Below are 25787 nucleotides of genomic sequence, written 5' to 3'. Positions count from 1 at the left end.
TCTTTCTCGTTGACTTCCTGTTTCTTGATGACCTCACTTTTTAAGAGATCACCTCTCACTGACTTCATCTTTCTCAGTAGCAACCACTCTTACCCATTTCTACCCCTTCCACTATGTCAACCATTTTCTAAGTCCAATATGTTTTATGATCTAGTGTTCAAGAACACATATCGCAAAGCGAGCTGAATTCGAGGTTCAGGTGATTTCGACAATTGCATTGCTAGCGCTATAACGGGAATGTACGTGCCACACCGGAGTGCCCAAACCGTTTCCTCGGTAGGGCAGATGCCCAGTTCCTGTCGTGAGACGCTTCATTGACAATTGAAATCCAGAAGTTATGTAAAGAGCAAATAAATATCAATATTATATTAATAGATGAATATATCTTTATCACTCAAGGCCATCAAAATCAAAACTTTAAATGATATTTAAGACAAAAAGTACGTTTTTGTCTTGCATCGTCGAAAACCCCTAACCACGGGATACATTACACTAGGACCGTGCAGACCTAAACTCCATACATGTATACCGATGATATACGCGTATCGTACGTAGTAACAACACCGATGTCACCGTGGATAGAGTGTTAGCACGTCCCACCATACATGCCGGGTCGATTCCCCTCATGCATACAGCGTGTTAAGTTTATTTCTGATATGCCCGTTCGAGGTACAATATGCTAGAGACCTTCTAAAACGACATAAAATCATATCTAGTAACTCTTTCATACTCGTTGTAACGCTTGTTCGGTTACTGACGACGATTAGGGAATACAGTAGCGAATCCGTTATCTGTTTCCACTCCGCGTTATAAAGTGTTCCGGATGTACCTTATCGTTGCTTACAGCTGGTTGTGCAATACTGTGTTAGAGCGCCTGTCCCACTTTCACTGTGTTCAGGGTCGAGCGTGTCTTCAGTCATTGAGCCCACGGCCTCCCGCAAGCACACTGTGGCAACATGGACGTGTTGACGCTGTTACTAGCTGTGGTTGTGGTTCTCGCTTCTGTGATACTACTGGGTTACGTGTGAGTACAGGGGACAGGCTATGTGAGAGCGTTATCACTTCGTACGTTCAAAACCGCCTCCGTGGTATAGTGGTTAGACCTGAGAGCGGGAGGCGCGTGTTAGATCCCCGGCGACGTTTGAAAAAGACGTTAAAAAAGACGTTAAAACAGGGTACCTGTCAGTTCGGAGTCAGTGTAATAATTCTGAGCGGGGTATTCCCAGCAGCCACATATACAGGCAGGCACATATACACACGCATGGACGTCGTAATATAAGCGAAATATTCTAAAGTACGACGTTCAACCCCATTTCACTCTATACCTTTAATTGTTAGGGTCAAACGTCCGTGGCACGTGGTTAAAGAATGTCAACGGAAATAACCGGAAATACCCGAGTAATTCATCCATCTATGGGGCCATGTTTGTGAACGTGTGTCCTTGATTCACGGATGTTGAACGACGCTACTTAGCGGCGTGTCAAGGTCAACATGGCGTCTTTATATATACCTGTGGATGTAGAAATGATACGGAACCAAATTTGATTCTTAAGATTCCAGGGACGGCGGGCTCCCCTAGTGGTTAAAGCGTTGCTACGTCACGCCGAAGTCCCGGGATCGATTCTCCACATGGGCACAAAGTGTGAAGCCCATTCTTAGTGTTCACCAAAGTGTCATTGCTGGTACATTACTAAAAGCAGTGTAATATAATAACCATTATTTCCATATATCTATTTTAACAACTAACGCCTTGGTTCTATCTTTAAATGTTCATTAAACCCTGGCAGTTGTTTCAGCTATGCTACATGGACTCACGGCATGTTCCAGCAGATGGGGATCCCAGGACCTAAACCCGGATTACTTGGTATCGTGAACCGCTACAAGAAGGAGGTACAACCTAATACCATGAGAAGTTCACTACGGTTAAGAGTAAACTTTATACGATGTATGATTTGTATGGGAGGGAAAACCGGAGTGGCTACTGTGACAGACTCGCTGCTTATTATTTCCTAATATTCTTCCTCGTGTGCTGACGATGTCAACAACAAGTGGATAGTGGATATCAACATTGCCCACAATGACTTTAAAGATAAGATCCCCTGTCACCAGGATGTGCCTGTTAATGAGCTGTACTGTACATTCTGCAATTTTACACAAACTGAAGACGAAAAACATACTTTCTTTTTCTGTAAACAGTACCTAAACTTCCGTGAAAGATATGTCATCGAAGGGGCCAATCTCACGCCATAATATTCTAAGCTCTAAACATCCACTTGTTATGTATACTTCTGCCCTATTTATACACCAAATATTCTCTTGCCGAAATAAAACCAGCTAACGCCAATGACCACTGTCCATCTACACCGGAAATTGATTTAACTGTATTATGGGCCATTAGGCCGACATTACAAATAAGACTGAATCTGATGTCAACCAATAGATACTAACAGATGTAACAGAGACTTTAAAGGCACTATATCACACCACGCTTCTCTCAAATTAAGAAAAGCATTTCTCTCAATGATACCAACGCTTACATTCAGTAAAATCAAGCACTGACACAAATTTACAAGTCCCCGTCGCTAAGTAATTATTTACACACAGTAAGCGCAAAATGCACCTTGTCTGGAATTCCGTTCCTTATTCGATTAAATACGGCTATATAAGAGTTGACTCACCCACTCATCCACTCACTCACCCACCCACCCTTTCACCCACTCACTCATTCTTGTTTTTCCTCAGGGACTGGCCGCTTGTGATCAACAGCTCGTGAAGGAATATGGTCGTGTTGTGGGGTAAGTACTTTGACAAAGTGAAATTTGCCGTTTTTATAGCATTAAGCAGTCTCCTGGGCCCCGTTCCACAAAGCTCTCGTAAGCCTAAGATCTCGTAACATTTCTCGTAGCATTCGTACCACCGACACTGTAACATAGGAAGTAGGAACGCTACGAGAGCTTTGTGAAACGGGACCTTGTTCGACAACGAGGAATCCTACAAAGAAGTGTCAAGGAAAGGAAAGAACTCATCATTGACTTTCGCAGGAAACGATCACCAATCACACCTGTAAGTATCCAGGGCAACGAAGTAAAATTTTATGAAGAGACATTTGATGCAGTTTAGATTATATACTCGTTCACGGGTGAAGAGGAAATACGTGTAGCTCAAATACTTCATTCTTTGTTTTTATGTTTGCATATAGCTTCTTCCATTTCCTCTATATTATGTTCTTCCTTTACAACAGTATTCAGTGTCTATCTTTACAAAATATTCAAATCTTTAATAGTCGTCCGAAAACCAAGACATTGTTCCCAACCATTTACTTTAGATGATCCAACATGTTTGGAAATACAGTATACATGTATATATCTAGTTACAAAACTAGAGTCTAGAGAATCTAATTACATTTATAAACTTGAAAGTACTTTGACTCTATCGTGGTAATCAGATGGATAATATCAGAGAGGTAAGAGTGATCTCAGCTAACTGTAGGCATCTGGCAAGAAAAATAAAAGGATATGACCCCATATACAATATGTCATGTCTGTTACGATGCTATATATAACACGGTATGTTGGATTTCTGACCATGTTTATGTATTTGTTGTCATTTCGTAATGACCGCTAATTATAGAAGACTTTGGCTTCTATGAAAGTAAAGCAAAAATGTTAAAATAATTGATGAAGAGGACAATTATTAAACATTACTCTTTGAGGATCGAGTCTCATAATCAACTTCAATATACTTCTCTGTAAACGTCTAAGACTTCCATCTCACTCACTCAATCACTCACTCACTCAATCACTCACTCATTCAATCATTGAAAGTGTCGCATGCTGCATAACCCCACAACCGACACATAACATAGTCAGAATCCCAGTGACCATGAAACGCGCATACAAAGGGACGTAGCGCTGTACTCATGATCACTGTCCAACAACGCCTTTAAGTCAATGTTTCAGCGTAACGTTTTCAAGTCAATGTTTCAGCGTGTTCCACGGTAGAATTCCCTCACTCCTCATCTCAGACCCTGCCATGATTAAACAGATTTGTGTGAAGGACTTTTCCAACTTTGTCAACAGATCGGTAAGATATTTCGGAATGGCGGATGTTGGAGTGGAACAATAGTGGAGGGATGTCTGCTCTTTAGGGATAGAAAGATGACACAGTAGTCAATTCTACCAGATCACGGTGTGTGCCCTCAAGGTGTGGGAAGATGGCGCAGTGGCGATTTCTAACAGATCCGGGTGTCTACCCTTTAGGGGTGGAAATAGTATCTAACATCGTGTTTCTTCAAAGTGCTAGCATAACACTATACCGTTATATATCAGGAATATATGGTGCATGATTGAAACATGTTCTTCATCATGCTCTAACAGCAGTGGCTCATTGCTGTTTTTCAGACTTTCGGCCCGATGACCAGGCTTGTGAGGGACTGTATTGCGGAGATCTTCGACGAACACTGGAAATTCATGCGATGTGTTATCAGTCCCACTTTCCGTACATCTAAACTGAAACAGGTAAATATTGTCTCGCAAAAAAGAAACTCACGGGTGAAATGTAATATTTCAACGCACTTTAATCCAAGTAAAACTCAAAACATATTTGTTTGACAACAAATGACATTGAATGCAGGTTTAAATTCGTACTCAGTCGCCAAACACAAAAACACATCACTTGATAAAAACAGTAACCCTAAACACGTCATTTTCCGAAATGTATGCACGTTTCACTTGGAAATTGTCCCTAATTCGTGATACACGCGCAAATTGGAGAAACTGTGTTCTAAGATTGGGAGCTGAAGATCGAAATATTGCAGTTGGTCATCTAGAGGCTGGAAAGTAATTCACGCCAGTTGCACGTCACCTCTATGTTCACCATAGCACTATTTCACGACTTTGAAACCAACAACTTGGATCCACCTGGGACCATGTAAGAGGTAGGCCAAGGATTACCACTGCGGTACAACATCGTCACATCCGGCTGGTCCATCTGCGCAACAGAACCCTGGCAGCAACTGAAACCGCGAGAAATGTCCCAAGACAAAAGAATGTTTCTCCACAGACTATTACAAGTCGCCCACGACAAAGTGAACTCCGTGCAAGAGGACTTTACGTTGGATGTGTACTGCGACGTCATCACCGCCTTGCTCGTGTTCATTGGTGCAGGAACGTTCAAAGACGGAATTGGAGACACTGAAAAAGAATTTGATTCAGTGACGGGTCTTGTTGCATGCTCCAGAATCATGACTGTAGAACCGGAGTGTACCGACGTCGAAATGAGCTTTACGCCCTTTACTGTGTCACACAGGTTGACAGATTTGGCGATGGAGGTATGATGAAATGATCAGGAATTTCCTACAGCCAAAGAACTTACTTTATGCATGTAGAGGGGAATCTAACCGCGATTCGTTACAGAGATGACATCCTGCAGCGTCACCTCCTGCCCGTTTTCGACCCAAAGAGATAGATTTTCCAGCAGGATAACGTAAGATCCCATACAGCATACATCTTCGTCAACCAGAACATTACAGTGCTTCCCTAGCTCTCTAAACCCCCAGATTTAAACTCAATCGATCACCTGTGGGATTATCGCGATCGATGTCTCCGACAACGTCATCCACGATCCCAGGCGCTTCAACAACTACAGCAAGCATTGCAGGATGAATGGGTTATAATACCCACTGCTTGCATCCCAACCCTAATTACGGCTGAGTGCAGAAGATGCCAAGCAGTGCTCCAAGCAACGGAGGTCACAACCGGTACTGATGTGGTGATATAAACTTACATTAACATGACGCTGCTTTCCAATGAACCCCGTTATGCAAAGTTTGATATTTGTGTCCTAATTTATTTACTTTGCTGTTGCCATTCAAAATACACGAATACTTACAAAGGTTAATATGTACAGGTATTATTTTGATGTGTACCGATGTTCTGAATGAGGTCAATATGTACAGGTATTCTCAATCAGATAAATATAGAAAGGTCTACATATGTGTGTATATAGAGAGATAGATAGATCTGTCCATGTATAAGGGATGCAACTTTACACAGCCCATTAGTCCGCACTCACTCACGTGCCCGCACACCAAATCGAATAGTAGATTATTACTTTTGGTATCTGAAAGTCAAGATATGTAGACGTTTTACTCACGTGCTGTTGAAGTGCATCCGTGTATCCTGCTCGAACGTGACATGTAACTGCTCATGTTGTTTTTGGTGTCTTCAGATGATGAAGCTGATTGAGAGATGTTCCGACCATATGGTAAAAAACATGGGTACATATGCAAAAGAGAAGAAAAGCGTTGATATGAAACAGTAAGACTTGAGTGATAACAGTCCATTTGGTTTAAGCACTCGATGAACTCTTGACTACAACCTCCTGGGAAGTAAACGATTCAATGAAAGCCCAAAGCCTTTGCCAAATTATTATGATAAGGGATTGTCCTGTTACAGTCTATACATCTCTACAGCCTACTGTGAAGTAAACGACTTAATGAAACCCCAAAACCTTTGCCAAATTATTATGATAAGGGATTGTCCTGTTACAGTCTATACATCTCTACAGCCTACTGTGAAGTAAACGACTTAATGAAACCCCAAAACCTTTGCCAAATTATTATGATAAGGGATTGTCCTGTTACAGTCTATACATTTCTACAGCCTACTGTGAAGTAAACGACTTAATGAAACCCCAAAACCTTTGCCAAATTATTATGATAAGGGATTGTCCTGTTACAGTCTATACATCTCTACAGCCTACTGTGAAGTAAACGACTTAATGAAACCCCAAAACCTTTGCCAAATTATTATGATAAGGGATTGTCCTGTTACAGTCTATACATTTCTACAGCCTACTGTGAAGTAAACGACTTAATGAAACCCCAAAACCTTTGCCAAATTATTATGATAAGGGATTGTCCTGTTACAGTCTATACATTTCTACAGCCTACTGTGAAGTAAACGACTTAATGAAACCCCAAAACCTTTGCCAAATTATTATGATAAGGGATTGTCCTGTTACAGTCTATACATCTCTACAGCCTACTGTGAAGTAAACGACTTAATGAAACCCCAAAACCTTTGCCAAATTATTATGATAAGGGATTGTCCTGTTACAGTCTATACATTTCTACAGCCTACTGTGAAGTAAACGACTTAATGAAACCCCAAAACCTTTGCCAAATTATTATGATAAGGGATTGTCCTGTTACAATCTATACATCTCTACAGCCTACTGTGAAGTAAACGATTTCATGAATGTCACATACCAAAGTAACCACAACAGAAGAATAGTTTGTTTTGCAAAACTTTATTCCTCCCCTTAAGATATAAGTAACCCCAATACCTATACTAAACTAATTCTACAGGTGCAAATACAACTAACTAATCTAATTACCTAACCTAGCTACATATACAGTTCTGTCTACCACTTATATTGCTAAAGTTCTAATAATACTACTACTACTACTAACTACACTAAAATCCTAATACCCTCACTAATATAGATAATGATTACATATAATCCCAATCAGAAACTAAACAATTGAACTAAATAACAATAAAGGAATTAGCCACTCAGAGAGAACACTTTCTCTTTACAATGTAATCAGAATGTCAGTGCACTGTGGTTCCACTTGGTGACGTCATGGTATTTGTGTGGTATCCCTCACACCCAGGCGATGGTTTCCCTCACGGAGTTTAAGGGGCCTGTGTAATGGTTGATGGCTGTGCCATCCACATCTCACATTACTAGGAGATACATGCTCCTTGTACAACAGGGAAGACTCTTGTCTGTCTCCTTACAGGCGGAGATAATACCCCTCTCCTTACTTTAAGGATAACCGGCCAGTTCCGGGACACTACAATACAATATAAGTAACTACAGTTACTCAGTAAGACATGTGTCAATGTCTTATACTTTATGCATGTACTTTACTCCGATTTACATATTTGAAAGTGGAACAGTTTTTGTGGAACGATAACATTCAAATTTTGAATGGCTTTGTGGCTATATAGTGTTACAATATGCACATATATCTAGAAATACTACATCAGTAAAACAATTTCTTGCTACATCTACTCAATCAATAAATACAAAAGTAATAATGATAATAAAAACTTACGCCAGCCAGCGTGAGATGCAATCCCATACAAAAGTTGAACCCATACAGGTGAACACAGTGGTGATTCTGGCTGACTGTGCAGATTACTACCCTTCCTCACTATTTATATTGACCTCCCATACCCAAGCTACTCAACACCTCTCTATTGTTTACAAATTAACACCCCAGCTCTCTGGCCATACCTGGTCACGCTTCCCTGAACATAACCCTGTTCCCATAGTATTACCGAACATAATCTAACAACAACTCCCAACAATATATAACACACTCTAACAATACCATACTACATCTATTTACAGTACCATAAACTAATTATATAAACGAAATCATCTGTGATCTTGACATCACTCCCCTCTTCAAGTAATTGTACACAAGTACAATTATATATTACACTCAAGATCACATTTAAGTTTGTTTTAATGCATAAATATCATAAAACACAATTGTCTAAATGTACAATAGCACAGTAATACATAAGAAATAACTGCTGACAAATAATCTGGATATGCAGAGAGTACATTATTTACACACTGCCATACACATAGTATGACTAGGGTGAACACCGGCTCAAGAGATCAGCCCCAACATTCTCACTTCCTTTGATTGCACGAATTAGAAATCTGTAGGGTTGCAAAGTCAGGGCCCACCTCATCACTCGTCCATTGGTCATTTTTGCCTTGGTCATCCATATTAAGGGCTGATGGTCAGTCTCCAAAATAAATTCTCTCCCATACAGATATCTTTCTAACTTCTGTATTGCCCACACAATAGCCAAACACTCTTTTTCTATTGTAGAATACGCTCTCTCACGATCTACTAACTTCCGATTCACAAACAATATTGGAAATCGCTCACCTTCCTGTTCTTGTAGCAGTACAGCTCCGATTCCAACGTCAGAAGCGTCTGTTCTTACCAAGAATGGTTTCTTCAAGTCGGGTAGTTTCAAGATAGGAAAACTTGACATATGGGTTCTTAACGTAGTGAAAGCTAATTCCTGGCTTTCTGTCCATATTACCTTGTTTGGCTTTCCTTTCTTTGTGAGATCAGTTAACGGAACTGCTATGGCTGCATAGTTTGGGATAAATTTCCGGTAGTACCCGGTCAGTCCCAACAACGCTCTCACTTGTTTCTTGGTTTGAGGTCGCTCCACATTTAGGATCTTTTCTACATTCTTACCTTCTGGTTGAATAAGACCACTACCCACCTTGTGCCCTAAAAAGTCCAGATGTTTATATCCCACTTTTACCTTTGAAGGTCGAGCTGTAAGATGGAATTGTCTTAACCTCGTAAATAGTGCTCTCAGACTTACCATGTGGTGTGACCAGTTCTCAGTTCCTTCTATGATGTCGTCTATGAAGTTGTCTGTATTTGGTATGTTGTGCAATACTTGTCTCATCAGTCGGGAAAATACTGCAGGTGCATTAACTACTCCAAATGGCATCACCTTCCATTGGTATAATCCATCAGGAGTTATAAATGCTGTCAGTTCTTTGCTACTCTCTTCCATTGGAATCTGCCAATATGCCTTGCTTACATCAATTTTGGTAAGATATTTACAGTTCCGTAACCGTGCAAAGATGGAATCAGCTAATGGAATTGGTTCGGCATCAAATACGGTCACCTGATTCAGTTTGCGAAAATCGGTACAAAATCTGTAAGTCGAGTCAGGCTTCTTCACAAGTACAATGGGGGATGCATATGGTGACTGAGAAGGTTCTATCACCCCCATGTCTAACATTAGCTGTATCTCCTTAGCTACAACATCTCTCATATGATGAGGAAGTGGATAGGGCTTGGATCGTATAGGCTCATTACATGTCAGCTTGATCTTATATTCCATACAATCTACCTTCCCTGGTAAATCACTCAGTACATCTTTGAATTCACTTATGAGCTCCTTCACCTCATTTTGTTGCTCCTCTGTCAAATCTTCAGAAATGTCTACATCCTGATACGTTTCCTTAGAAACTAAAGAAGGTGAAGCTATGTCTAACATACTCACCTCTTCAGCCTTGACATCCACCAGACCAGCACTGACATGCACAAGTTGAGCTATGCTGACGTCACATACAGCTGTGTCCTTGACCTCCTCTCTCTCAATGTACCTTTTCAGTAGATTGGCATGATAGGTTTTAATCTTGTTACCAACCTGTATTCTGTAATTGCCAATGCCAAAGGTATCCAGTATTTCATATGGCCCTTTCCACTGCAGCAACAGTTTGTTTGAATCAGTGGGCAACAGAATTAATACTTTATCACCAACCTTCATTTTTCTTGGCTTGGACTTCACATCAAAGAACTTTTTGTATTTACATGCTTTCTTTTGAAGTTCTTGCTGTGCTACGTGAATAGTCTCCTCAAGACGGTTTTGAAGATCTAGCACATACTCATATGTGGTTCTTACCTCTGGATTTGGTATATCTCTTGTCCAGATTTCCCTCAGAATCTGTACTGGTCCTCTCACAGTGCGTCCATATAAGAGTTCAAATGGGGCAAAACCCAAACTCTCTTGAGGTACCTCTCGGTAAGCAAATAACAAAGCAGGTACATACCTGTCCCAGTCATTTGGTCGTTCTGCACACATCCGTTTCAGCATCGTCTTCAAGGTTCCATTGAACTTCTCCACTAGGCCATTGCACATTGGATGATAAGGGGAAGTAGTAAGCTGATGTATGGACAATAGTCTACTTACCTCCTTCATCACGCCTGACGTGAACTGGGCTCCCATGTCTGTTAATATCTCCTTGGGGATACCAACCCTACTGAATATCTCGAACAGAGCTTCGGCAACATATTCCGTCTCTACTCTGGGTAAAGCTACTGCTTCTGGGTATCGTGTTGTATAATCAACCACCGTCAGTATATACCTATTACCCTTGTCTGTGACAGGATACAATGGACCAATCAAATCAACAGCTACCCTCTCAAATGGCACTTCAATTAATGGCATTTGTCCCAGTGGTATTTTCCTTACCTTTCCCTTCGGCATGGTACGTTGACAAATATCACAAGACTGAACATGTCTTCTGACATCACCAATTACTCCTGGCCAATAAAACTGTGAGATTACCCTATCTAGAGTCTTCTTGATTCCAAGATGTCCACCCATCAGTGCTTCATGACATACCTTCATTACCTGTGTGCGCAATCCAACCGGTACTACTGCCTGTACAACTTGTTTACCATTGTCCATTTTATTGGAAGTATGCTTCCTATACAGCATATCATTCTCCACAAAGTAAGAGGAAGTACTATGTCGGGTCTCCCTAATCTTACCTTCTTCCACTAATTTTCTTATTTTGTTCAGACTTGAATCCTGATGTTGTAGGGATACGAACTCACCTCGACTCAGTGTCAACCCAACAGGTTCCAATGTCTTCAAGGGTTCCATGCCTACTTGGCGTACTCTTCTCTGGCTCCTTGTCTCTACAGCACCTACTGTTTTAATGTCCTGCTTATCCCACATCAAGTCTGGATCTCCTGGCTCTCTAACTCCGGGAATATTGCCTAATATTAAGTCACAGATTGGTGTGTCCATACATGCTGCTCTCACCATACCCGTGTAAAAGGGCGTATTTACAGTAATCCATGCTACCGGAAGTGTCAAGATCCTGCTATCTGCTAATTTACAAGATTGTGTTTCTGAAGTCAAACATGCATCTTTTACCATTGACCTCCTCACTATTACACCGTTACATCCCGTGTCTCTAAGCACATCTACTGGAGTGTCGTTTACCTTTCCCTGATAAAATGGCATGCGGTGATCTTTGGTAAGCACACTCCCTGAGGCTACATCTGCTTTAGTAACCTCCTCTGAAGTTGCTGCATCACCATCTAGAACTTCATGTATGCAGGGCTCTACTTTTGTGTTATCTGGATGTATTAGAGACATGTTTGTGTTGTCTTCACTCACCTGGATACTTGCCACTTTAAACTTGGGTTTCTTGCACTGTGCCAGTTTGATTGCAGTTGTAACATGTCCTTTCCTTAATAGGAACAAATTGTTTGGAACAAGTACCATGTTTACCTGATGCGCTACCCTCGACTATTTTCCCTTTGGAAACCTGCTTGTCAGTTTGACCTGGAATAACTGGTCTATTGTATCTTCCATGACTCGTACCTCTAGCTTCTATAAATTGCTCTGCTAGTCTAGCCATTTCCATCGCGTCTTTTGGCTTTCTCTCTCTCAAGAATATACCCAGATCCCTTCCAGTCACATTCAAAATCTGTTCACGCAGCAGCAAATCTCTCACACCTTCGAACGTCTTTTGTGTACCACTTAGTTCAATCCATCTGTTGAAATAGTTCTCAATTCTAACTACAAATTGTGTGAAAATCTCACCTGTTTCAGTTTTAGCAGTCCTAAATTTCTGATGGAATCCATCCTCAGTCATTTCATAGCGTTTAAGTAATGCAGTTTTAACTGCATTGTAATTTTCAGCCTCAAAGGCATTTAACCGGGAGTATACTTCTAAAGCCTTACCTTTCAGCAGAGTACACAGGTAAGCTGCCCAATGGGACGGGTCCCAGCCTTGCGCTGTACCTACACGTTCAAACCTTTGCAGATATGCATCAATATTGTCATTGTGGTCGTCAAATGGAGGCATTTTAGGCATCTTGGGAATGGCTGCCGATCTATTCTCTCCTACCTGCACTCTTTTCTAACTTGGCTAGTTCTATTCTTTCATTTGACTGTATTTTACACTTTTCTTTCTCCAATTCTAATCGTTCTCTCTCTCGTTCCCATTCTAACCTTTCTTTCTCCTTTCTTTCCTCCAGTTCTAACTTTTTAATCTCCCGCTCCCTAGCTCTTTCCTCCCGTTCGAGCCTGTCCTTTTCTTTCTCATTCTCCAACTCCATTTGCTCTTTCACAAACACTCTCAAATCATCTTTCTCATACCCTAAACTCTGACCCAGTTTGATAAGTTTGTCAATGTCCATAATTGTCTGTATGAGGGCAAAGCAGGGTACACAAAAAGTCAAACTGTCTGGAATAAATAGGGATCCTACCAAGAATAAAACCGGAGGTGATTTCCCATATATCCCAATGTTCAAAATGTTCACGACGAACCAATGGCCTTAACTGACCAATAACCACAATACACCCTCCACCCTTGAATTCCAAATCATACACTCAAGGACGCAGAAGTGGTGCCGTATGTTCTAACCCTTCTTTATGGACACAAAGATTCTGCAGCGATATACAATCAACCACGCTACATCAAATGCGCTACAGAACACAACTAGGGTTCCCTTTGATAGTGACAAATAATCTAATTATCCCACCGCTGCCACCAAAATGTCACATACCAAAGTAACCACAACAGAAGAATAGTTTGTTTTGCAAAACTTTATTCCTCCCCTTAAGATATAAGTAACCCCAATACCTATACTAAACTAATTCTACAGGTGCAAATACAACTAACTAATCTAATTACCTAACCTAGCTACATATACAGTTCTGTCTACCACTTATATTGCTAAAGTTCTAATAATACTACTACTACTACTAACTACACTAAAATCCTAATACCCTCACTAATATAGATAATGATTACATATAATCCCAATCAGAAACTAAACAATTGAACTAAATAACAATAAAGGAATTAGCCACTCAGAGAGAACACTTTCTCTTTACAATGTAATCAGAATGTCAGTGCACTGTGGTTCCACTTGGTGACGTCATGGTATTTGTGTGGTATCCCTCACACCCAGGCGATGGTTTCCCTCACGGAGTTTAAGGGGCCTGTGTAATGGTTGATGGCTGTGCCATCCACATCTCACATTACTAGGAGATACATGCTCCTTGTACAACAGGGAAGACTCTTGTCTGTCTCCTTACAGGCGGAGATAATACCCCTCTCCTTACTTTAAGGATAACCGGCCAGTTCCGGGACACTACAATACAATATAAGTAACTACAGTTACTCAGTAAGACATGTGTCAATGTCTTATACTTTATGCATGTACTTTACTCCGATTTACATATTTGAAAGTGGAACAGTTTTTGTGGAACGATAACATTCAAATTTTGAATGGCTTTGTGGCTATATAGTGTTACAATATGCACATATATCTAGAAATACTACATCAGTAAAACAATTTCTTGCTACATCTACTCAATCAATAAATACAAAAGTAATAATGATAATAAAAACTTACGCCAGCCAGCGTGAGATGCAATCCCATACAAAAGTTGAACCCATACAGGTGAACACAGTGGTGATTCTGGCTGACTGTGCAGATTACTACCCTTCCTCACTATTTATATTGACCTCCCATACCCAAGCTACTCAACACCTCTCTATTGTTTACAAATTAACACCCCAGCTCTCTGGCCATACCTGGTCACGCTTCCCTGAACATAACCCTGTTCCCATAGTATTACCGAACATAATCTAACAACAACTCCCAACAATATATAACACACTCTAACAATACCATACTACATCTATTTACAGTACCATAAACTAATTATATAAACGAAATCATCTGTGATCTTGACAATGAAAGCCTAAAAAGCCTTTACGAAATTGTTATGATTAGGGACACTCCTGTTACATTTTATACATGCCGCCACAGTGTGACCATTAGGATATTTTGACTATTTTGTCCCTGTAGTTTGATGGGCTTCTACACCATGGACGTCATCGCCAACACCGGCTTCAGCATCGATCTCGACTGTCACTCCAACCCCGACAATGTCTTCGCTACCTATTCCCGGAGTGGCTTTACGCTGACCTATCCCATAATCTACATGTTCACACGTAAGTACCCTCAGTGGACGCCACCTCACAATGTGAGTACACGGACAGGAAACGTATCTAATATTCTTTTCCCAGCTCTTTGTAACTGATCTAGAAAGTTTCTTACAATGATTTCTCACAATGCATGGAACTTAAATTCACAATTTCAAGAACGAGTCCAAATAGCAGTCTGTCAGTATCTGCTTATTGCACGCCCCTGAAGTTTGCCCGTGTTCCATATGTCAGAGATCTGAATTGTTCTTCACGTTGTCCAAGACTTGAACATCAGATTTTTTGTTCACGTTGTTGAAGACTTGAACAACGCAAACAACAATTCAGATCTCCGTGCATCTCTTAGTGTATGGAGTTTTCGTATGGATGTACTTCCACAACGTCAAATAATGATCAAAAGTTGCACCTTTCGACCAGTTGGCCTTTGTAAGGCTGACTCCTTTCTTGTCAACCTTCGTATTACAGAATGGCAAACACATGCTTTCATACCAAATACGACCTTTTGATGATATTTTGGACATTGGTCGCGTGCCTTTATTTCTGGGAGGTTTCTGGGAGGTTTGAATTACAATGACCCGTGACCTGTCAGTTAGGAGGGCCAGTACAACAGTATTACTCACGGCTGCCTTTCATAAATGTTAACCATCTCTGAAGTCTAATGCCGTTGCTGAAATGAATTTCAGTGATGTTTCCCTTCACCAAGTTCATTTTTGAGAAGATTGACTTCAAAGTTTTCGATTTCGACAAAGACAAGGCCAAGTTTCGTGATGTGGTGAAACAGGTAATCGAAGACAGGAAGAACAATCCAGACCCGGTGAGTAACGTCGACCATATCTAACTCCTCTAGCTGGAACTCCTATGTCCTGAACTCCCTCAAGTAGAACTCCTATAGCACTGCCCCCTGTAACGCAAACAAGTCCCCACGATACAACCTGTATCTTGAAATCCCATATCCATAAAGTCTACTTGTGTCCACTAATTAGAAATCCTGTCAATGGAACCTCCGTTATTCCAACCTCTCTAGATCGAAACCATTTTAATATTTCGGCTTTCCGAAACGCAAGGAAAGCTATTTCTTTGAATGACAATATGGAAGTTGGTATCCAATTGTTATCAATAAAATTGGACCAAATAATTAGTCTTTAGGTTTAACCTCATCAAATATAAAGTGAGAGACGCGGCGATCAAGACGACATACAGTCTATAACATAGGGCATGCTATTACCTATGAGGGTGAATGTATCGGGGTCATGGTGTCGTGATGTCATGAAGAGCGTTACTTCTTCTTTGAAGTTTCATTTCCCATGCTGCCACGTCGGGTAGCCAACCTACGTTTGAAAGTAGGCTTGGGTCTATTTTTCTGCATTTAACGACTTCGGTAATAAATAAAATATTATATAGTGCCCATATCATACTATATTTACAACACTCGTGCCTAAATATCTGCATATCCCTCGCTCTCGCTCAAGAAAGAACAACATCAAGGCACTCATGTTGTACACAAAGTATGGTATGGGCACTCACGTAATATTCTCTATACAACTTGAGTGCCATTATAAAAAGGTAGGACAATCAACAAGGTGATTGAGCTGATGACTCCTTGCATTAGCATTGAATGACTATAATCCCATCATTTAGGGTCTGCAGGTGACTTCTTGTAGGTGACAGGAAGTGTATTAATCCACCCGGGAACATGGGATAACATATTGTTGAGTTAGGTCAATTACTCTGAGTAATATCAGTTAACCATTTAAGGTGTGTGTTACCACATGCAACCAGTGTAATTGTCATTATAATCAGGGGAAAGTATTTATGCTCCCTAAACCACTGACAAATGGCATTTTATCAGTTTGGTAATGTTCCAAGGGTATCATATAGGCAACAAATCCGTTCAGGCAAAAACATGGCATGAAATTCAGGGCGGCATCATAGCAAAGTGCACTACAAGGGTGCCTTGTAACTTTCTTTGTTCCTGAAGGCATCGTACTTAATGGAACTAAATTATGATTCAATTACAATAGAAAACAGAATACACAACTGACATACGGCATGAACCACACACAGACAGCTAAACTGACTCCATGAAGACCTTCTCTCCACAGCGCTACGGGGACATTCTGCAGACGATGTTGGACACCAATAAGGAGGGGGTAGAAAGAGACTCAGAGGATGACTCCGATGAAGACACTGAAACAATGCTTGACTTCAAGTACTATAAGAAACGAGGTACTTACACTGAAACAATACTTCACTTCAAGTACTATAAGAAACGAGGTACTTCTCTATTAGTTTATTTCGCCAATACTCGTATCATTCCGGGCCAGTCCGGAAAGGTCCGACAAAAAGCGAGATATCCATCCATCAGTACATTCGCCAATACTCGTGTCATCCCCCGTCAATCAGAAAAGGATCCACAAAGAGCGAGGCATTTACCATCCGTGCATTCGCCAATACGCATGTTATTCCAGCTGGTAAAGGTAAAGTATCTGCACAAGCAAATATCAAAGCGTCAGTCTGTACAATTGGCTGGTATGTCATGAACTAGGTTTACAGTGTGTAATATGGCATGGTGTGATCAGAAGGGCTGTAATCCGGCGCGCAGGTATTGTAATCGACAGGCGAGAAAGGGACATCGTGAGATAAGGTTTGTTTTTCCAGTCTTATATAAACAGATCTATTACAACCAAGGTGAAATGAAGCGAACTTTGACAGCTCAGTTTACTTTATTATATACATCCAGAACCGGTCGTTGAAGCTGGTTTTGAAATAAACACATATGATTTAGTAGAAAACTTTGTTCACTCGCACATTGAATTTAGAAGCTCCGGCGTTCATTGGCTGATTAGAATGTTCGTTCCCTGCAGTATCCACTGTAGAGGCTACTTGACTCCAGAACTACATCGTCAACAGGAAGGATCTCACTTCACTATGATGTCACAGCACACCTGTATTAAGTTTGAAGCCATGTAGAAGTCGGACGAACATCACAACACGACGCGTTTTTATAGATAACATTTTCTTTTTATTCAAGGTACAATGTTTGGTAGCTAAATCTTTCTCCTTCAGCAGGCGAATGCAGTCTCAGAGGATGGGTTGAATATACGCAGATAAAACATGTGTATACATCACAAGGCGGGAGAATGTTCGCAGATGACAATATTATCTTTGTACATTAAACCCCAACCCCACTCTTACCTTTGTCCTTACAATATATTGTTATCTTTGTATATTAACCATAACTTATTGTCTTCGCGATTATATTGTTATCTTTGTACATTAACCCTAAGTAATTGTCTTCGCGATTATATTGTTATCTTTATACATTCGCCCACCTTGCGTTGTCCAAGTAAGCAAGATTTATCTCTGAAACTTTGTATAAAGAATAAGAAGAAGTTGTTATCCATAAAAACGTGACATATATTCTGTACGGGATGACTGATAGTAATCTGCGGACTATAGATTACTGTTACGATTGCTTTTGTCTGTGTTTTGGAGGCTTCCAGACTCACTGTATTCCCAATGAAAGCTTGAGTGGCTGACTACATTCATAGTAAAGGCTTAAATGGTTTACTGCATTTCCAGTGGATACATCATTTGATCCCCTGTATGACCAGTGAATTCTTAGTTGTGTCATGGCATTACAAATGGAGGCATGATTGGGTGACTGTTTTCCCAGTGAATGCTTGGTTGACTTACTGCAATCCCCTTGAGGGCGTGCATGGTTGAATGTATTCCCAGTGGAGACTTAATTGGATGGTTGTATTCTCAGTGAAAGCTTAGTTGTGTGTTGGTATTATAAATGGAGGCTTGATTGGTTGATTGCATTATAAGTGGAAGCTTGGTAGGTTTACCATATTCTCAGTAGAGGCTTGATAGGTTTACCATATTCTCAGTCGAGGCTTGGTAGGTTTACCATATTCTCTGTGGTGGCTGACCGTATTCTCAGTGGAGATTTAATTGGATGGTTGTGATCTTAACGAAGGCTTGGTTGGTTGGTTGTAGTTCTCAATGGAGACTTGATTGGTTGAGGGTATTCTCAGTGACGTCTTGACTGGTTCTGGAATCTGTTTAAGGCCTGACGAACTACGAGATATTCTGCAACTCTAACATCTTCCTTTTCGCCGCCTTCGAGACGACCTCCAGAGCTCTGACCTTCACCGCTTACAACCTGGCCACCCACCCCGAGATCCAGGAGAGGTTGTACCAGTCGATAATCAAACTATTAGGAAATGTAAGTACTTTCTGGACAGCGGAAAGAGTGTACAACTCGATAATCATGTATAGAGGAAATGATCCGGGATCCAAGAGAGACTACTAGTATGGTCATTTAAGAGCACTACAAGTGCCTGTGAATGACTACTGAGTTTTAAAAGATATTCCGAGGAGGGTACATGTACATACATATAACAATTATCTTCAAACAACCTTTCCAATAGTGCTATACAACCACAAAGTGTTGGTGACCAAACATTCTCCTTCGAAAGCATTACGACAAGCTGATGAAAACCTATTGGTGATCTCAAGGCGTAAACTAAACACATTTGGTTTCCGCTGTTTCAGTTATTGAGCTCCAGTACTATGGAACCAGTTGCCATAGCTCCGCTCAAAACTCAGACTAACAACATCCTAGATTCCTTCAAATCTGACTTGAAAACATTCCTCTTCAGAAAATACAACAGTGTTAACAAACGTGTTTTGAAAAATGTCAACCAGTTTATGTACGTTGTGGCACTTCCATCACATATTTTTATTTAGCGCTGTGAACATCCTGCGCGGTATAAATATATAATATATTACTACTACATTATTATCAAATGGGTACTAAAGTCTTGAAGAATATTGGTAGTCATGATTCCGGGGACTAATACCATCACCATTGACCAATACCATCACCATGGACTGATACCACCGTCATGGATTGATGTCATCACCAAAGGCTGATACCATCACTATGGACATCATATTGTCACCATAGGCTGATACCATCGCTATGGACTGATACCTCCTCCATGGACTGATACTGTGTGCATGTTTCTGTACAGAGGAAGCCAACGTACGCCGAGGTGACGAAGCTGCAGTACCTGGAGAACGTGTTCATGGAAACTCTGAGACTGTATCCCCCGGCAACCAGGTGAGTAGAGATCTTAGAGTCGCTGAGACTGTATCCCCCGACAACCAGGTGAGTAGAGATGCCAGATACCTATTTCCAAAAACCAACATGAATCACTGGGTACCTATTCTGACCTCGTATCATCCATTGCAAGGAAACCCCTATGGCAGTCAACTGTCACAAATTGAAACCGGATCTCTTCCAGGACTACCAGACTTGCAGCCAAGAGTACCATCATCAACGGCTACAACATCCCCGCCGGCATGCCCATTATCCTCCCCGTCTATGCTATTCATCATGATCCCGAGTTATGGGCCGAACCGGAAAAATTTGATCCAGACAGGTATGTGATTTGTCACTATTATAAAACAGATCCCTTAAAGTGACCTCCCTTCGACGGATGCATCACTTGGGCTGCTTGCTGCTCCCTCCTCACCTTCTTATTCCGCATCTCTCCATTCAACTTCCGCCTCACCCCCCCCCCCCCCCAACCCCCCTTCACGTCCCATAACTCTCTCTCCCTTTCTCTAAATCCCTTCCCATATCTCACTATCCATCTCCCCTAATCACGTATTCACTATATAAGTATTTCTCACTAAACCACATCCCATATCTCTCCATCCGCCCCTCCTTTTCACCAAATTCCTTCCCGTATCTATCCATCTCTTTCTGCCACATCATATTTCTCCCTCTGTCCCGTCCACCTACCCCTCTTTCATATCTATAACATGCCAAGTTTGCTGAGAATCAGCACATTGAAATGTAATAGGCCATACGAGATGTGGGGATCAGTTGAAACATCAAAAGACAACATGGTTAATAAAAAAAGACGACATACATATATAGACTTGCTGAAACGAACAAATATCGCAGACAGACATCTTTGTCAAAACTACATCTTCACTCCCGTTCTATGAGATCCGCTGGTCGTGATGACAACAATCACTTGAAAGCTGGTTGCCGAAGGACTGTTGCTGCTTTCTTCAGCAAGAACACTGCCGAGTTCCTGTACAGTTGTCTGGAGGACAGGTCATTGTGAGAGGCCGGTTTGGTCACCAAGGCCGAGAGGTTTTGAGGTCAGAGGCGTGTTCAGAACAGCGAGAGGCAATGGTTTCCCTTCAGCGCTCGCACTGACCCTGAACAGACGCAATCGCTTGGTTGCATTAAACACATTCGTCACCACTCGCCCCTTTCCGTAACCTCTAAGAAGGATTCTTGGCTCGTCCCGGGACAACACGAGTGGGTCAAGAATGCATTAAACATGATCGCCATCTTGTTTCACTTTGTGTGGCAGGTTCGAGGATGATTTGCGTGCGCACTCGGGATCTTGCGCGGGGTGATGCGGGGCCCAAACAGGCACAGCCCTCGCGGGCACTCGCGGTTCTGAGCACGCTTCTGGTGTGCGGACAGACCACTCCACGCGGATGAAAATTACCTGAGGTCCCACTTACAGATACAGGAAGCGCACACTTATCACACATATCATCATAGCCCTTTGTAGGACATGAAGGTCGGTGTAAGGTTCCTATTGATTGCACCCGGTTCCATGACGGCCATTTACGGCTAGGCTGGCTTACTCAGATCTCTTAAGATCTGTGCCACACTCAGGCAGTACGATGTATAAAGTCTACTCGGTATGTCGATTCAGGATAAAACATTTGATTCCAGTCCTGAAGTGTCCAGTTGACATGATCCTGACATATTTGTCTGTGATATTTGGCCATTTCGATGCAAATGCAAGCTACGTTTCATAACGCCATGTTTCATACAGTGGTAACATAGCGGCACTGCTGTTCCTCTGATCATGGTGGTCGCACATGCCGTCTCAGCCGACGATCAAAATGATCACAGAGGTTTTATGAGCTTCATGTCTGGAGAATGAGCTGGCGTTGACTTTAATGTTGTGCAAGTGTTCTGGAACACAGCATACCCAAACATTGCGCAGCGAATTATTTCAACCTCTATTGATTGATCATCAAACTTTATCCTGAGCAAACTTTGAGAATCCTGTCTATATCTAACCATATTTTGCAAATTACGTATATAAGCAATGACGAAGTTGCTGGTTGTCTGAATTGCTTGGCTGTTCCAGGTTCCTTCCCGAAAACAAGCACGAACTACACGAGTATATGTGGATTCCATTTGGCGTCGGGCCTCGAAACTGTGTGGCAATGAGGTTGGCGTTGTTGGAGGCCAAGATGGCGATAGTGGCCTTAGTGCAGAACTTCCGATTTGTTGTAACGCCGGAGACAGTAGTGAGTTGTTCTGCCGTTAGTTGATAGTAACCATAAATCCCCACTAAGGGTTCCTTGTGGAAGACCCAGCAATCCTGCTACAGGTTTAGGATTCGCCCCATTTTACACAGTTCAACTGCATGTTTTTCCTTGACGAATTCAACTTTATTTGTAAGGTTCTAGGATCCGTCCTCGACGTCACACGCAGAGATTGTGATTTGCGCAATACAACCTCAGTCTCATGTATGGCCATAGTAATTATTGGCGCATTTGTGGTAGCACATTCCAACAATACCATGGTGGTGGACACCAGAAATGAGCTTAACACACTGTACCCATGTCGGGCATTGAAACCAGGTCTTCGACGTGACGAGTGAACGATTTAACCACTAGCCTACTCCGACGCCCACCATTTGTACTCAATATAACTCATTACACATAACTATCCACCAAAGGCACTGAAAGGTTTGTGTGAAATCATCCTGTCATGTTTCAGAATAGACGTGTTTGTGATGATGAAACTTAAGTTTCTGCGGAGGTCTGTGATAATAGGTCTGATAGTAGGGAGTCACTGCGCCACTATGTGAACCTTCAGTAGTATGTTGGGTGTTATTTAATAGTCACTGAAAAGGACACCGAGAACTTTTTAACTCATATGTAATTGTTCTTCATTATAGCCTAAAGAATTCTTTTCGATTCCAAAGTGTATACCTGATTGCATTGTTTTCAGGCCCCGGAAAAGCTGCAAAATGGACGCTTTCTTAAACCAGAATGTCGTATTTTCGTCGGTGTTGAACGACGTGATTAGTGCGGAATATGGCTGGAATCTTCATCTGAACTGCTTACCTTTCACATGAAGGAGTTGTGATTGTAGAAATGTTGTGATATATGGTGCTGTTTAGGAATGAAAGACGGTTTTCGCAAGTCGATTCCGTGAGTGTCTCAGAGAGAAACTGTGATCTCAACTCCTGTGTGACCTCCTGTTGGTTCATACTCAGGTGATCGGGTGGCGACAAAGGAGCAAGCTCTTCCACTAATTAATGTGGAAGTGTCTGACGACGTAACCATAAATACTCACCCCATCCCCTATCCTGCTCACTCCAACCTCTTCGATAAGCATACTAATGAGGTAAAGTTGAATTTGGTGAATTTTACTTTAAATATCCATTTGACCCTGTTTGCCTTAGAAACGAAGACTTTCTGTTTCATAATGAATAAATAAAGTTTCTAACTACAAATTTGTATTTAAATGACATACCACTTACATCAGCTGTTACTCCTTGTAAAGTTTTATGTATACGGAAAATAATGCTTTTGTGAATATAGATAATTAGAGATCAGATATGTCATGCTCATTACCAAACCTCTTGTATTATCATACCCCCCCTCTCTCTCTCACACACACACACACACACACAATCACACTTACAACCACACACAATCACACTTACAACCACACACAATCACACACACAATCACACAGACACACACACAATCACACAGACACACACACAATCACACAGACACACACACACAATCACACAGACACACACGCAATCACACAGACACACACACAATCACACAGACACACACGCAATCACACAGACACACACACACAATCACACAGACACACACACAATCACACAGACACACACGCAATCACACAGACACACACACACAATCACACAGACACACACACACAATCACACAGACACACACACAATCACACAGACACACGCACACAATCACACAGACACACACACAATCACACAGACACACACACACAATCACACAGACACACACACAATCACACAGACACACACACAATCACACAGACACACACACACAATCACACAGACACACACACAATCACACAGACACACACACAATCACACAGACACACACGCAGTCACACAGACACACACGCAATCACACAGACACACACACAATCACACAGACACACACACACAATCACACAGACACACACACAATCACACAGACACACACACAATCACACAGACACACACACAATCACACAGACACACACACAATCACACAGACACACACGCAGTCACACAGACACTCATTCCCTCTTCCCAAAGTAGCGTCAATATTGACATGAAATGGATCATGATTTTCGATCATCCTGACAAAAAGACAACAGTCACTTCTCTTTCTATCCTGTTGATTTGGTCGACACATTGTTCCCAGTTGTGCAGATCGATGCTGAGGTGTCTGGTCAAATCGATTATTTACCATATAGTTGGAATACTGCTGAGTGCGGAGTAAAATTAAACTCACTCACCCACTCACTCTATCTCTTTTTCTTTGACAATTGTACAATGGAAGGTGTTATTGTGTTATATAAATGCAAAATACCTTTAGTTCAAAAAGGGTAAGATTGATTATCACTAATCTCAACATTTGTTCAAAGGAGTAATACATGTAATCGGATATGGTGGGTATATTTTCTGTAATAACTTTACACATGTCAGTCGGCTGTATGATGCATTACATCAACAAACTGCTGGACGTAAAGGCAGTGAAGACGTTAATATTACTGTCAATGACACCGTGCCAGGGACATGAACCAGGGCATCAGTCGTGCTTGTTCTGGATCATATACTACATCCCTAATGATGATTATAACATAAAGTTGCTCAAAACTAACACAGTGGCCTTTCGGGATACCTTTTCGTGTTTTCCTAAAGGCCTGACTTGTTTTTCCAGGGAGCAATCAGGTCTCAAAAGTATGGGTGCCGACACTATCTAGGAATCCCGTTTGCACAGATACTGGTTGGGAATATTTTTCATCTCAGTTTTTGTCCTTGTTTGTGGTGTTGATGACTGTTCAACTGTCAGACTTGTACATGTACGACGTCAAAAACGACCAGCCTCCATTACCTGCTTGGCCAGAATCCTTTGGGCGTTACACTGCAACCACACAGGAACTTGGATGGATGGATCAATGAAAATCTTTGATGACGTCCCGTGTCTTTATTTTCTGGCAGTATCCGCCATGTACACAATTTGCTGAAAGATATGTGTGTGCCTGTTTCATGCGTAGCGTGGTACTAAGTGTACTCCTTCCTTGCAACGGAGGCTGTCAACAGGGTTCCGATAACACGATAAGAAAATACTGATTCTACACAAACTAACGCGTTTTAATTTGTAAGCTTATTTGCAGTGTACAAAGGTTTACTTGCGCTTGTTTGTTTGTGACGTACATTCCGCATTCAACATGCAACGAGACCAAGTTTACGCATGTTAACAAGTTCACAATTAAAAGTGTTCATACACACACCTTTAATAGTATCACGATACTACATATTTGCAAACTGAAACACGGACTGTAACAATCGTACTTACAAGACAACATACACAAACACGCACACAAACACACACACACTCATATATTATAAGGAAAATCATATTATATGAGCTGAAGAAATTACATCAGTGTGGATAACGTCAGAGGCACGAATTTGACATGACGTTTCAACTGCTTTAAAGGTTACGACTTAATATTTCAAATTGGAAAGACGGTTCCCTTTTCC

The 25787-nt window shown here is 41.4% G+C and overlaps 1 protein-coding gene across 1 annotated transcript; it reads left to right on the top strand.

Annotated features, from left to right (window-relative positions):
- Positions 1–838: 838 nt before the first annotated feature.
- LOC137281627 (cytochrome P450 3A6-like) lies at positions 839–24542 on the top strand. Its single transcript, XM_067812991.1, has 14 exons — positions 839–1024; positions 1797–1890; positions 2743–2795; positions 3987–4083; positions 4401–4517; positions 6229–6317; positions 14750–14895; positions 15570–15700; positions 16989–17112; positions 18960–19117; positions 19929–20017; positions 20202–20339; positions 22089–22251; positions 22961–24542. Exons 1-14 carry the CDS (start codon positions 957–959, stop codon positions 23036–23038), a joined length of 1545 nt encoding a protein of 514 aa, XP_067669092.1. The 5' UTR covers positions 839–956; the 3' UTR covers positions 23039–24542.
- The last annotated feature ends 1245 nt before the right edge of the window (positions 24543–25787 follow it).

This window comes from Haliotis asinina, chromosome 1 (assembly GCF_037392515.1).
Source record: "Haliotis asinina isolate JCU_RB_2024 chromosome 1, JCU_Hal_asi_v2, whole genome shotgun sequence".
In the NCBI taxonomy this organism is placed as follows: Eukaryota; Metazoa; Mollusca; class Gastropoda; order Lepetellida; family Haliotidae; genus Haliotis; species Haliotis asinina.
Note: the sequence above shows the minus strand (reverse complement) of the source record. Positions and strands in the feature narration are given on the sequence as shown.

Coding starts and splice junctions, on each gene's coding strand:
- LOC137281627 (XM_067812991.1), top strand. CDS start 957: ATGGACGTGTTGACGCTGTTACTAGCTGTGGTTGTGGTTCTCGCTTCT. Junction 17,113..18,959: donor CAAGTACTATAAGAAACGAG/GTACTTACACTG, acceptor AATCTGTTTAAG/GCCTGACGAACTACGAGATA. Junction 20,018..20,201: donor CTGTATCCCCCGGCAACCAG/GTGAGTAGAGAT, acceptor GATCTCTTCCAG/GACTACCAGACTTGCAGCCA.